The 15,498-nt window shown below is 42.3% G+C and overlaps 1 protein-coding gene across 2 annotated transcripts in view; it reads left to right on the forward strand.

Moving 5' to 3' along the window:
- PDGFRL (platelet derived growth factor receptor like) overlaps nt 1-15,498 on the forward strand; it is a 62,613-nt gene that overhangs the window by 10,888 nt on the left and 36,227 nt on the right. Inside the window, exon 1 of one of the 2 annotated variants that reach the window (XM_081269211.1) lies at nt 4,392-4,615. The exons of the other annotated variant lie outside the window; for it this stretch is intronic. Within the exon in view, the coding sequence (XP_081125337.1) occupies nt 4,561-4,615 (55 nt within the window). The 5' untranslated portion in view covers nt 4,392-4,560. Of the gene's footprint in view, nt 1-4,391; nt 4,616-15,498 lie in introns of those variants that run through there. 2 annotated transcript variants of the gene reach the window in all.

Here is a 15,498-nt window from a genome sequence, read left to right on the forward strand (position 1 = left end):
CGGCGATCACACTTTCTACGCTTTCTCGCTTTCTCGGTATTCCTGATTAACTGCTGGCTTTCAGCAGGCTGCATACCCAGGACACCTGGGGAGTTTCTTTACATTCTTGCCCCCTGGCAATGGTGACCACAGTGGCTTCTGTCTCAGTCCAAGCCTTCTAAGGTCATTTTTGCTTGTCTTGTGTCAGCTCAGTCATAAGGAGGCATTTTATGCCTGGGCCTTAACCAGAGGCCTTCCTTAGTGTTCCTGTCCTTCTTCCCAAAGGCACCGAAATTGGCCTGTGTCAATAGAGGGGCTTTGGAGGAAGGAGGAGCAAGTTTCCTGTCCCTCCCAGCACAGCAGCAGACCTCTGCTTTGTGTCAGTACAGGATCCCGGAGGAGAGCCACCTCTTAGCCCCACTGCAGATGGCTCTTCCTCCCAATCCTCCATCCACAGAGGAGGACCTTTGCCTGGAACCACAGGTGGAAGGCTTTCTCCTCCCTCATCCAGCAGCTTTCAGCTTTTGCTTTATATAAGAGAAAAGTTCAGGAAGAAGGCAAGTTTTCATCCCATGCACCCTTAAAGGAGGTTTTCTCAGGTCTTCTGTCTGCTTCTTCTTGTGAACAATCAGCAAAGATTCGTTGGAGTGGATTTGGGATTCTCCTTGTGTCTGGGGCTCACAGGGATCCTCAACTCTTGTGTCAGCCAGCCTTCATTCAGGTGCTAATTTATTAAAAATTTCAGCTGTTTTCTTCTCGTGGCTGCTTTTACGGCAGTACCAATACCTCCCTACTCCTGCAAAAAGCAGAGCAGGAGTCCCTGGCTCCATGGGACAGCTCGGGATTCTGTTCATCTGTTTTCCTTTTAAATTTTAAGCTCTCTGTTGACACATCTATTAGAATAACCACAAAGCACTCCCCTCTGATTTCAAGAATTTAAGAAGGGCATCTTTAGAGCCTTTCCTGCCTGTAGATCCGGGGAACCCTGCTTAAGAGCCTTCATTTGTAGGGATAACAACAGCTCATTTTAACCAGCAGAATGAAGGTTTAGACCCACATATACAGAAGGAAAAAAAAAACCTGAATTGTAACTTACCACAAGTTTGACTTTGGGCATCCTTATCCACAAAATGGGGATAACAATAGTGCCTACCTCATAGGCCTGTTTGTTAGGATCAACAATAAGCGTATGGTAAGGATCTATGGACCTAACACTCTACTTGAAACATAGTTAATTCCTAATAAATAATTATTATTTTCTAGGAACTGGTGGCACAATGCCAACTTTTATAAGGCACACTTCCTACTTTTGAATTCATAGTTGGTAGTTCACGAGAAAAGCATAAAGAGATTACAACTAAATTCTGAGTTCTTTTGTCAGTGCTATTGTAGAGGTGTACATACCAGGGAAGTACTTAGGACAACTGGCAGGATGTGAGATTGAGCTAAATTTTGTAAGATTAGTGAGGCTGCTAATTTTATGAAAAATTAGTGGGATGGGACAAAAGGAAAGCAGATGGTCAAATGGAGGGGGGACTGTTGGGGCAGGAGCAGCAGGAGAGGTGGCTAGGGGTGCAGAAAGTCGGGGCAAGTACCATGAGGAATGGAGGGCAGGAGGGGAGTGACCACATAGGAGGAAGCCAGAGAGGCAAGCAAAGGTCAAGAACTCCAGACGATGAGCCTTGCTGGAATGCCATGGAAGGGTGGAGGCAGGGTGAGTTTTATTTGAAGATGGATCTAATTGCTAGGGAGATCATCCACTGACGCACAAGAAGGAGAGATGGAGAGATCAGTTAGAGGGCTGCAGCCACACTCTGAATGAGAAAGGATAGCAGGTCCAACCAGGGAAGTGACAATTGATGCCAATGGCAAAAGAAGGGTGGACTTAGGGCTCCAGGGGGGTAAAACAGAACAGGACCTAGCTACCCGATGGAGCCAGCAAGAGGGAACTCTAGACTGAAGCCCAGGCTCCAACAGAGAGGGAATGTGAAGCACTCAACTCACAGACTCAGAGTGAAAAGGGACCCCAGGCTGGGGCAGCCAGACAGATCTACATAAGCCAGCATGCACTCCAGGAGGTTTTGCTCAGAATCCTCCCCAGAAGGTGACTGTGGAGAACAGGCCGTGCTCTGCTCTGAGTTACTCCATGATACATAGACACTCCATGATACTCTCAGACTCACCTACACCTGAGTTACTCCATTTTGGAAAGCACCTTGACATAAGCTACTGCATTTTGAGCTTAAGCGCCAGCTGGAATGACTCTACACCTTGGTTGTACAAGTCAACAACCACCATTTGCCTAGCACAACTATAAGGCCGACAGGGTCCAGGCTCCTTGAGTGAGGAGCCTTGAGTGAGGGGGTTGCTTCATTTGGTGATATAAGTTTGATAATGCCCATGCATCCATGTGCTTCTGATTAATTTGATACGTTTACAGATGAGAAGCAGGACCTCAGTGGGAAGCCAGTCTCATTGTAGTGTTAGCACCAAATATTACTACTACAGACTCCTGGACTCGAAGTAACAAGAAGGAGACTTCTCCCTTACCCCCAAGGTAAGAGGTGCTGGAGCATAGAAACGAGTGTTTCTTAGCTGCTTCGTGCAGGAAGAATCAAGAATTCTATGTTCTATTGCCAACTATAGCTTTGCTATCCACTTACACTGTTTATGGGGAAAACTGTTATCTGGGAATAGAAAAGGCCAAGGACTCTCAACTCCTCTCACGGCTCATTTAACCTTCCAGGATCTTGCATTCATAAAGGGAGGGAACTAAACTTGAGGATTGTTTGAACAGATGTGCACTGTGTGTTTGATGTTGTGGTTATGAAGACTAGGACATTGTCCCATCATGGCCACTTTTAAGGAGTGGAGACTAGCCTGGAGATAAGCATTTAGACTACTGCAGAACTGTGTGTCATTGTCATTAATGTAGACCACTGTCAGAATTTATTGACTGACAGTAAATTCACAGGGTATACTATTTTCACCTGTAGAAAGAAGTTCACTGAATACTTGTGGGTCACCTGATAGTCATAAGCTGGGCAATCACAAGTTCTTTTATTCAAGTCTTAATTTCTAATATATATATAACACTCAGAACACACATCATACTTCACACAATTATATATATATATATATATATATATATATATATATATATATATATATATATATATATATATATATCAGAAAGGCTAAGAATGGGTTAAGGCAGCCATAGGGGTTCAGTAAGATGAACTGAGAGGAAAGGCAGAGAGCAGGTACTAATGGTGGTTAGATTAGATGTTCAGGATGTCAAAATGCAGGAACTTATTCTATGCCAAGGTCCAGACAGACAGCAATTTCAGAGTGTCCATTTGGAGTTTCAGCTTGGAGTGGGTCATGCATGGTTGTCATGGGCAGGAGAAACCATGCTCTGCTGAAGCTAGATGGCACAGGAAATTGAAGGTTTGTCACTATGGCAAATCTCTCCCCCTCAGCTTCCTGAGTAGAGGAGACTACTGACACTCACAGCACCTAGCCCTTTTCTGGGTTTCTTAATGTGCATGAGAATGGGATTCAGTACTAGAACTGAAGAGCCTACTTGGAGAAAATGAATCCTATACTTACAAGGAGCCCAGAGCGCTGACAAAAGATGGGAGGAGGGTACTGATACTGTTACTTGGATTTGGGGGGGGGTGGGGCACAGATCCTCCTAAACACCTGTATAGTGTTCTGCAGAGCAGTGGGTTTTCTGTATACTAGAGGAACAAGCAATTCCTCCAAAATCTTGGTGGGAAGGAGTTGGCCAGCTGTGAGTCCTTCTGCTGGCAATGCAGACTCTTCCATATTTGGCACCTCCCCTCATATGTCTCAGCTGTAGTAAGATGCTCCTTACTCCTTTTTCAGTAGGTTCAGTCCTAGGTGCATAGCCCATCTCTGTCCAGTCATAGGGTGACAGCAGGAATAATCAAGGACAACAGTGCAACAAATGAGAGAGACAGACAGACCGACAGAAAACCAGGCAGGCAGACAGACACTGACCTTCTGGGATCAAACAAGTTTAGGGGGAACTTTTTACAGAGCACTACGGCCCTGCTTGAGCAGGTGGAGTAAGCGCTGGTGACATTTGCATAGATATATTGTGTGACTCCATCCATATCCACAGGTTGGACCTCAGCTACTGAGTGCGGGTGCCACCCAAGACCTTCTCGAACTTGTAAACTTGATAAAAACGCTGAGACTTGGAGAAAAATCGAGGCGTGGTTATTGTCATTGACATTTCGCCTTTAAACCTTCCTCAGAACTCAGAAGTAGTACTGCTCTTCACCGCTCCGCCAGGGGGCAGGAGGGGTCACATTACACAGGGAATTTTTTAAAAGAAAAAAAAAAATCCCTAACTTTCCCCCCAAATTGTGTTCCTCCTCATGAAACCGAATCCTCCAGCTGCAGCCTCCCAGCCGCCCGCCCCGTGCTGCCGCCGCGGCTTGGAGGCGGCGCCCCTTGCCCGCCGCCTCCCCCTGCGCCCCTGCCCTGCCCTGCCGCGTCCTGCGCAGCCCTCAGCGCCGCGCCACGGACCCGCAGTCCCCAGCCCTGAAGATGAAGCTTTGGCTGCTGCTTGGTCTTCTCCTGGTGCTCGAGGTGCTGGAGAATGGTGAGTGACTCTGGATGGATACGATCGGGCTTGTGCTGCCTATAGCCCCCCGACCCCCGTCCCCATCCTGCTCTGGCCAACAGTTCCTCCTACTCCGGCAGTCTGTGGTTCTGCTCCCACGACTCCCTGCCTGGTGCACCTGCCCCCTGGTAAGAGGGTCTCCTTTCTTCTGCTCTCCACCTCTCTTGCTAGCCTTCTGAGAAAGTGGCCGTTACTTGGACCCTCAGGAACCCATCGGGTCTGCTCCAGCCCTCTCGGGCAAAAAAAAAAGCTCTCCGCGGGCAAACGGAGCATCTTCAGCCAGAGCCTGGTCCAACCCTGGTGTCAACGTGTCGGTCTGGGAGGTGGCGCGGGAGGGGTAGATCGCTTTCATTTCCGCGCTGCAATCGGACCTCAGCTACTGAGTGCGGATGCCACCCAAGCAAGGCAATTGCTGATTCTTACGCAAAATTCTTGCACAAAATTCCAAGGGTCCTCCCCCGCAGTCCTGAATTTATTTCTGTATACCAGTTTGGGCTTAAATCCTGCAAGATCTGCATAAGTCTTTGACTAGAAATTTTTGTGAAACCTTAAACCTCAACCCCACCGCTGTCACGTTGCTTCATTTCTAATGGGAAAATGCATTTTTATACCACATAAATGCACTTTTTAAAACGTGTGCCTGCTTGTGGTTCTTACTGTTGTGTGGACTCAAAACCACAGGGTCCGGTTTTATTTGTATGTATGTATGTTTGTGTGTGTGTGTGTATGTATACATATGGTATAGATCATATATATTCTATTTTTGTAGTATCTATCTGCTGTTTAGTTTGCCTCTTTAATTGTTGTTATTTTTACAGTACATCTTTCATCTGGTTACATCCTGGTTTCCTCAAACCTCCCTTGAAATTCCTTGGCTACAGCCATGCATTTGCTTAGATTTGGTTGGAAAGCAACTTTTTTTGCTGTTATGCCACCTCACACTGGCTCAACCTGGTTCAAATTTTAAAACACTCCTCAATCCTGAACGGTTCCTTTCTTTCCTGTGAAATTATAATCATTTGGAGAGAAAAAAAAAATTCTACTTTGGGAAGTTCAGGGTGGTTTGTGGGACTTGAAGTTGAGCATGAGGATCCTTCAGCCTAGAGCCATGCTTAATAAAATATAGGCAGAGTTCCACTGGAGGAGCAATGTTTACTCTTTGCCCAGAGAGAAGTTGGCATGAGTTCAGTTTGTAAAATCCAATATTAAAATGCTCCTGGCAGGTCCCTGTATGTGACAGTTGAAATGGAGGAAATGCAGTATTTGGTACCATTTTTTTGAATAGGGAAAGAGATGGCCAGACAAAATAATTCCAAATAGTCCATTCATTTTGTTTATACCCAAGATGCCAGTCTCAGAGGTTCAGGAGATGTCTTCGGCCAAGGTGTACCCAGATCATGTGAATTGTTACCAACATCTGCCTAAATTAACTAGCATCTGTTTAAACAAAATGTGATTCTTTCAGTATTAAGTTGAATACAGACTGAATATTTTATAAGAAATAATGAGTAAATTTTATGTGTGAAAATAGTGCTGTGATTTTGTTTTTTAAAGTCCATATGTATGATTTATAGACCATGGATAAAATATTGAACACATACTTGGCAGTAAATTTGCTTTATTAAGTTATATAACACTTTTCCCAGCCTAGCCAGAATTATTTTTGGTGTTTTTTATTTTTTTATTTTTATTTTTTATTTTTTTCTGTTTTGAGTTGTGGGGCAGGCTCAGACTAGGAACAACCAAGGAAAGTCATACTGGAAGTCCTTTTAATGCTGGTCTCTGATTGGCAGATTGATCCCAATACCACCTGCTTCTGATCCAAAATCACAAACTGTAGACCCAAGGCTTGGCTTGTCCCATGGCCTTTTGGCTTTTGAGATCACATCTGGGAGAGAGGTTTTTATGAGGAGGAAAAGGATTCCCTGCAAGTGGGGGCGAACATCTGTCCTAACCTAGTAAAGTTTGCCATGCCTAATTCTAATGTGAGTTATGTTTTTAGAAATGTTATTTCTCTTCATGAGGTGGAGGTGATTAGAGGTGCACATTTCATGCCTCAGTAGCATGAAACTGAGGCATGAAAACAGTGAATAAATTCCCCAAGATCTCAGTTAGAGGTACTCATAAGCAAATGGAGAGGATAGATAATAAATAAACAAGACATGGGGCTGGGATTGTGGCTCAGCGGTAGAGTGCTCACCTAGCATGGGTGGGACCCAGGTTCAATCCTCAGCACCACATAAAAATAAAAAAGGCATTGTATTGTGTCCATCTACACATAAAAAATAAATATTTAAAAAATCAGGTCATGTACTTTTTAAAAGTAAATAAATAAATAAACAAGACATAATTTTGGGAATTGATAAGTGGCATGAAGAATCATTAACCCAGGTGCATTAGTTCCCTGTGGCTGCTATAACAAACAAGTTGAGTATCCCTTATCTGAAATGCTTATAATCAGACATGCTTCATATTTCAGATTTTGAAATATCTGCATATATAAGTGATTATAATAAAGATGGGGACCTAAGTCTAAACACAAATTTCATTTATGTTTAATATATGCCTCATGTACAATATTTTTAGTACATCTGTATTTTGACTGTGACATGTCACAAGAAGTTGAGTATGGAATTTGTTTTCTTTTTTGGTGGGGGGTGGGTACCAGGGTACAGGGGCACTTGACCATTGAGTCATATCCTCATCCCCTTTTTAAAATATTTTATTTAAAGACAGGGTAGCAGTGAGTTTCTGAGGGCCTCACTAAGTCGCTGAGGCTGGCTTTGAACTCACAATCCCCCTGCCTCAGCCTCCCTAGCCACTGGGATTACAGGTGTGTGTCACTGCACGCGGTGGGTATAGAATTTTCTTTTGTGATGTCATGTTGGTACTCAAAAAGTTCTGGATTTTGGAGCATTTTGGATTTTGGATTTTGGATTAGGGATGCTCAACCTGTACCATGAACCAGGTAGCTTGAAACAACAGAAGCTTATTCTCTTGCAGTTCTGGAGGCAAGACCTTGTTGCTTTTAAAACTCTGGTCAGGATGCTTTTGAGCCTCCATCTAGTAGTGTCTGGCAATTCTTGGTTCTCTGTGGCTTACCTCTGCATCACCCCCAATGCAGCTGATGTCACATGGCTGTCTTCTTTGTGTGTGTCTCTGTCCTCATGTGGCATTTTCCTCTTGGTGTGTCTCTCCTCTTTTCATAAGAACATTAGTCATACTGGATGAGACCCTATCTTCTGTCTTCATCTTAAATTGATTATAGCTGTAAAGACCCTATTCCAAGGAGTTCACATTCACAGGTACCAGGGGTTAGGACTTCAACATGTCTTTTTGAGGGACACAATTCAACCAATAATCCAGGGTGAGACATGAGAGGTGCATGATGCCAAGGTGGGGAAGCAACCTCTACAGATGTTAGAAAGAAGAGCCCTGCATTCAAGTCAAGGCCATGGCGAGTGTAGCAGCTTCCAGGTGGCTGATGACCATGGTGCCTAAGGACCATGAGATGTAACAGGAGATGGTAAACCCTTGTAGCACATGGGAAGACTTAACACTTTCTTCTAAATTAGGTGAAAGTCACTTGAGGTTCTGAGCAGAAAAATGTCCATGATTTATATTTTCAAAGGTTGAGTTCTAGGTAGAAACCAGGACCCTACTTATGAGGTGGTTTCATAGTGTGAGTAAAATATGGCTTAGGCAAGGATATGGCAGATTATGGAAGTAGATGGAGGGAAAGGAGACTGGGGTCAGAGTCAGTTTTGAAGTCAAAACCACAAGCATTTGCTCCTGGATTGAATATGGCTTAGGAGATAAAGAAAAGGATCCGGTAAGACCCTGAGGTTTTTGTTCTGAGCAACTGGGTCCACAGACTTGCCATTTGCTGTTAAAGGAAACTCTGGAGAAGAAGCAGGTCTAAATCACTTTCAGAGTTCAGTTATAGGTGTATTAAATTTGAGATGCCAGCGAGTTTTCTAAGCAGGAGTGCTGAGTAAGCCATGGGATATTCAGATCTGAGTTCAGAGGCAAGGTCAAGACTGGAGGGAGGGCAGCTCACCACATGTAAATGATGCCAGAGCCCTTGGATGGTGTGAGGTCACTTAGAGAATGAATGTCATTAGAGAGAAGCTGCCAGGGCTAAGCCTTGGGGGCTGAGATGGAGCAGAAAAGAGAAGGAAGAGCTGCCAAGGAGACAGCAGAGTTGTCAGAGGCACAATGACAGCAGACAACTGAGAGCCAAGAGGATAAAGGTTTTTAAGAAGCACATCATCATCTGGGTTCTAATAACGGTTCTGGGAAAATGCCTCAAATTCTATCCTGAAACAGAAGTAATGAATCCTCTGCAATTTTATGAAAATGATACTTTTAAAAGTGGTGGGAGGGGTTTTGGAGTGGGGTTCTGGAAGGGAAAAGGTGTAATCTTTCCACCTTTTTATCTTAGAAAAAGTATGGGGTTTTTCAGGAAGAGTGGAAAAACAAGAAAAGACATCTCAGTCTATACAAGTAAAAAGGGGTAACATCTGAGCTGCTCCAAAGGGTTTATGGTGTGGGGGTTACTTGATGCTACCCTCAGGGCTAGCTTTTCCCCTTAACTGCTCATCAGGGAGGAAAACAAACAGCTGTAGCTCTTTCACGTTAATGACTATGTTCAACATGTAATCCTCCACTAAGCAGCAATGATTCAATTAATGAATTTATTTGCTTCTCCAACACAAGCCTACAGAATTAGAGAGGTCAATAGCCAGGTCAGATTTCATGAAGAAGGTCTGAATGGAAATTCTCAATCAATGCTGAATAAGCGAGGTCCTTTTCCTGCTTGCTTCTTGCTGTGTAACATAGGGTCATTCACTGGGAGCTTTTGACCAGCGTCTCCTCACTTGTGGATGCTAATATATGTCTTGGAAAAGTCATCTCCGGCCTCTGTGCTCTCATCCCCAGTGTCAAGTTCTGTTTGACTTGGAACTCCTTGTGAAGGGCTGGGCCCATCCAAGAATCCACTTAGACAATGGTGCTATGCCTGAGATTTATGCAAATAAAGTGAAATTGCCACAAGATGCTCATCTCTATGGTGGAAAAACAATGGCATGCACCAGAGAACTCTCTAGACTTGGAGTCAAAGGATCTGGCTTTGCATTCACTACCTTCTCAATGACGTGGAGTAAGCTATTTGGCATCTGTTAATTACAAAAAGAATAATAGCTTCTTTGTTTCACTACCAGTGTACCATGGAGTCACATGAAACAACTACAAAGCAACAAATAGCACTTAACTAGCATTTACTATGGATCACACATTATTCTTAGCATTTTAAACACACTAGCTCATTTAATTCTCACAATAATCCATGCAATAGTTATTCTTACCATATCATTCTCAATTACAGAAGAGGAAGCTCAGTCAGAGAGAGGGCAAATAACTTCCCAGGACATGCAGTTAGTAGGTGGCAAGTCAATGATGATATTTTATTGTCTGTGAATTTTGCCACCTATTTCTCTATGAAATATCCTATGCAATAGTTTCAAAAATGCAATGTTAATAGATTATCACTTTTATTTACTTATGATACAAATTCTTATGAAGCCTTTTGGGATATAACCAATTTACATAGTTAAGTAAGTCATATTTTTTTTTTTAAAAATAAGACATGGATCTTGACCATTCCTCAATCCCAGTATTCTCTGGGTATCTGTGGGGCCACTAGGCTGGGATTCTGCATGAGTGTGAGTGTGCACACACACACATGTGCTTGAAGCCAGGGCCTCACATATGACTATGCACAAGCTCTCCAACTCTTCTCAGGTTGGCTTCTTCAATTTAGTGTTATTAGCACCAAATCATGGATCAATTCTGTGGTCAGATACCTGGAGCAGTGGTACATTGGATCAAATGATGGATCTATTTGGTCAAAAAAGTCATATTGTTTTGCAAATACAGTAGCAAATATTTGGATGCATGATATCTGTAATTAGATAATCTGATGTTCCTGAGTAGCACAGCCACATAGGATCTGACAGTTCAGAAGTCAGACAAAGACTAAATTCCAAAGGATTTCAGAAGGTTATTGTCATTTTGTGATTTTTTTAAACTAGGGATTGAACCCAGACAAGCTTTTACACTGAGCCACATGCCCAGCCCTTATTATTTTTTATTTTGAGACAGGGTTTTGCTGAGTTGCTTAGGACCTTGCTAAGTTGCTGTGGCTGGTCTTGAACTTGCAGTCTTCCTGCCTTAGTCCCCCTGCATCGCTGAGATTACAACATGCACCATTGCTCCCAGTTGTTTATTGTCATTTTGGTCACTTGAATTCCTGTTATATGATAGTCTGGAGATCTATTAATCTCACAGGCATAGTGTGACTAAAATGTTTATAACTTGGACATTATCATAGTAGGCTTTTATTTTTATCTTTAGGGGGGAAAATGTGACTTGTAGGGGCAGGGATGTAGCTCAATGGTAGCGTGCTTTCCTAACATGTTCAAAATCTTGGGTTCAATATCCATACCAAAAAAAAAAAAAAAAAGGAAGGAAAGAAAGAAAGAAAAATGACTTTTACCTTATTGCAAAGCTGAGGCTTCTGCTTCATAATTAATGTTGCTGAATCAGTGAACTTCTGTTGGTCTGATATATTCCCACCAGTTACAGTGCTTCTCCTTCTAAGAGGCTGAGGAATCCTGTACAGGTAGACACTGTGTGTGCTGTCATTAGAACCAGGCGTGAATAAATCAAATACTGAAGGTCAGTGGAAGTCTAGGCAAACAACAGTTTCAACAACAGGCACTGGGAACTCTATCTTGGAGAACAGGGTTCAAGGACACAGTTCTACTCCTTAAGGGGATTGAGAAAGTTCAGCAGGAACTATGACCCAGAAGAATTGGAGTAGAGGAAAGAAAGGAAATAAGAAGAAACAAAAGCCTAGGAGAGGAGCTGGTCCTAACCAGACCTGAGGCCACAGAAAAGAGCAGGTCTCAGGGAGCAAGGCTTACAAGCCCAAGGAAGGCAGTGTACTGAGGACTGGAAGTGGGCACTGAGCTGAGAGTTCCCAGTAGCGGGATTGGTTCCAGAGTCTGGCTCAGGCTGAACTGAGTGGAGGCTAAATGGCTCCTCTCTGTCTCAAAGATCAAATGGGTTAAGGATATAGCTCAGTTGGTAGAGTGTTTGCCCCCATACTGAAGGTTCTGGGTTCAAATGCTAATACCAAAAGGATAAAGGAAAAGAAAAATGAAAGATCAAAAGGTAAGCCTTTTCTGGTATCCTAGTTTATCATTTCATAGTTCAGTTCAAATTAATTGAGTTTTGATTATGATTTTCTCCTGACTTATCATTTTCCCCATTTTATACAAATGCCCTGCAATTCCCTCAATTGGCTGAGGTTTGTGTAGTCATATATTGCAAATATATACAAAATGTCTATCTCCACATAGTGAAATGAGCACTTTGGAATAGGGATCAGGAGACTTGAGTTTTATTCTACCATCTGCACAATTTATTTAACTTTTTAGAGCATCCTTTATTATTTTAATCTATAGCACAAGGACTTTACCTAATTGATTTCTAAGGTTCCATAAGTTTGGATGCTTGTGTAAATCTGTGGGCATAGATCAAGTCACCCTTTGAGCTTATGCAGACAGATGGTCCAGCTGAAACTTAGGTGCCTATTCGCCTTTTTATCCTTGGTGAGTGGACAACGGCACGGCTATAGGAGACTTTGCTGAGGTTTCTAGAGCCCAGTGGCCTGCCAAGGGCAGGGCCATGGGAGCAACTCTCCCTGAGACAGGTAATAAAGGGTGCATTGTCTGAAGAGAAGGCAAAACAATAAGTACGCCAACATAAAGTAGGTCAGCTTTTTATTATCTCTGTTTGCTGCCAACTCTCGACAACGTTGGTGATAAGATCCTCCTCCTCCAAATATATTTCATTGGCTCAACTCTGAACCATTGCTACAGTTAATGTTTAGTTTTAATAACTTATCTGTAAGCTTTAAATTATCACGTGTTTAGCACTTATTGTTTAAGAGACCTTGTATTATGCATGAATGTTGTCAGCTCTTGACAAATTTAGAATCCACTTTACACTTTCATTTTGAAAGAGAGTTTGTTATGGCGCAAAGTCTTTTGAGTACACTTCCGGTGCTATTTGGGTCTCCAGTCCCATGAGACTCCAAGACCCTGCATTTAAATGGTAGATTCAAACCGAACAGTGAGAACTCAGGGATGAATAAGACCAAAAGCAGATTTTGAATGAACTACAAGGAATAATATTTTTTTTTGTTTATAAGGGCAAATTTCAGTTCATATGTCAAATATTTTGCTGAATTTGAATAATATTTTTGAAGCTGAAATATATTCCTTTAAAATTGTTTAAACTAAAGAATGAATGAATAATGATTATTTGTGATAATTAATGAAAACAGTTTTGACAATGAGAAAGGGGGTATTTTTCCCATTACAATTGTGTGTAATAGCAGGATTTGTTGCAACATATTTGTAGATGCACAAAATATAACAATATAATTTGGCCAATGACATTCCACAGTATTTCCCCACCACCACCACCCCTTTCCCTTTCATCTACTGATTTTCCTGCCTACCCCCCAACACACACACCTTTCTTTTTCTTTTTCCTCTCTAGTTTCCACATTTGAGAGAAAATATACAACCCTGGACTTTTTGCATTTGGCTTATTTTGCTTCACATAATATTCTCAAGTTCTGCCCATTTTCTTGCAAATGACATAATTTCATTCTTCTTTATGTCTGAGTAAAACTCCATTGTGTATCTGTACCACATTTTCTTCTTCCATTCATCCATTGATGGACACACAGATTAGTACTATAGTTTGGCTATTGTGAATCGAAGCACTCAATTCTTTAATAGTTGGGGAGGTATGCTGAGTTTCATAGATTAATCCACACAAAATTAATTTTATGGTTAAATTCCTAACATTACAAAATTGTATAAAGTGAAAAACCAAAGATTTTTCTTTACATTCTTTGTTTTGGGAGCAACCAGATTCCTTGCTTCCTCCAAGTTCCTATGCATATACAAATAATCAGAAGGAAGGCCCATTGCTGCCCTGCTCACAGAGAAAATCATGACCTGTTCAGTTCCACCTATTCAGGGTAAGTTATTCTTTCCTTCATGGCTTCATCTGCAGACCCTGGGTGTGAGTCCTTAGAGCTCTGGTTACCATAATTTATAGGTCTTCTTCTGAGAACATGGTAGTATTGCATTTACCTCCCTTGGAGTTAAATATGACTTGTTTGGGTCAATAACAGGTGAATTGGAATGATGTTATACTTCTAGACTGAAGCTTCAAAAGCAGTGAGCAATCTTCTACACACTCCATTTTCCTCTGCTTTGGTGCCTGGCAGTGTTCTGGTGGCTGCTCTGTTAGCCTGGGTCCTGAGGTGAGAGGAGGTCCTTGTGTAAGAATGACCTGTCCAGTCAACACTTTATGGGTGTGTGCAATGAGCAAAATTAACCTTCTGTGAGACTGTGATCTAAGAAGAAATATATTTTTGGTCTTTGTCCACAGTTCTGAGCACAGATCTTTAAAACCCTTGTAGCTTCCTGAGTTACAAGGATGAGAGAATACCTTTTTAAAAAAATTCCAATAAGCCCTTTCAACCATACTTGAGTTTATGTTAATGAGGTGATTTTTAGAGGATGAGGCTGTTGCCCAGTGGAACCAACCATGTGATTAGAGGATTGGAACTTTCAGCCCTACTCCCTGAGCTCTGGTGAGGAGATGGGGGCTGCAGATTGAGTTCAATCACCAATGGCCAGTCATTTAATCAGTCATGCCTACATAATGGAAACTCCATTAAAAACCCTAAGTAAAGGGGTTTGGAGAGCTTCATGGGCTAAACACATGAGGTGCAGGAGGATGGTGTGCTTGGAGAGGGCACAGAAGCACAAAGGTCCCTCCATATTGCCCTGTGTACCTCTGCTTTGGGCTGTTCATTTGTATCCTTTATAATAAACTGGTAAACACAAGTGAAGTGTTTCCTTGAGTTCTATGAGTCATTAGAAAATTATCAAACATGAGGAAGGGGTCATGGGAATCCCTGATTTGTAATCCAGTTAGCCAAAAGGACCAGAGACTCAGTAGCATCTAATATGAGAGCAACTCCTGTGACTGGGCCCTTAACCTGTAGGTGTAACAAGGAGTTAGGCTGTTCACTTGGGCCTGGAAATGTCCAATGGGTAGCTAAAAGCACAATTAAAAACTTGGCATCTCTGTCTCCATTTTGCATCTGAGTCACCTTGGATTCAAGGAAGGATGGGTTTGATTGATAAACATCTTGCATGAGTGCAAACTCCTTCTCAGACAACCTGCAACTTTCTTATCTTAGATCAGGCCCCACCTTACTAATCCTGAGATAATGATCAACCATAGTTTTCCCAAGACTGCTTGACTGTGCATCTCTCTAGTTTTTATCTATATAATCTGGAAGTTCATACCAGTACCCTGGAAGATAGAACTGGAAATACTCATCCTCTTTGTCTTCCCAGTATAGCTATACTAATTAAAGTTCCTTTCAGGCTTTTCACTATTACTTTTCCATTTGTGTTTGGGGTGAGTGACTGAACCTAATTTGTTGGGATCTTCAGGCCTCTTCCAGGAACACAGGGTCTATGCTTACGCTAGGTAGATAGTATCAGAACTGAAGTGAATAATAGGACACCTTATTAGTTAGTATCAAGAGACTTGGATAATTTCTTGATGGGGAAAACCCATACATTTGATGCCAAGATACTGTGAGTTCAGATATTTCCTTCATTTTGCTATTTTGAGCCACTGAGATTTGGGGAGGGGGCATATCCTTACTGCAGCATAATCTAGCCCATCCTAACTGC

Source organism: Spermophilus citellus (assembly GCF_964194105.1).
Source record: "Spermophilus citellus genome assembly, chromosome: 16".
Classification (NCBI taxonomy): domain Eukaryota; kingdom Metazoa; phylum Chordata; class Mammalia; order Rodentia; family Sciuridae; genus Spermophilus; species Spermophilus citellus.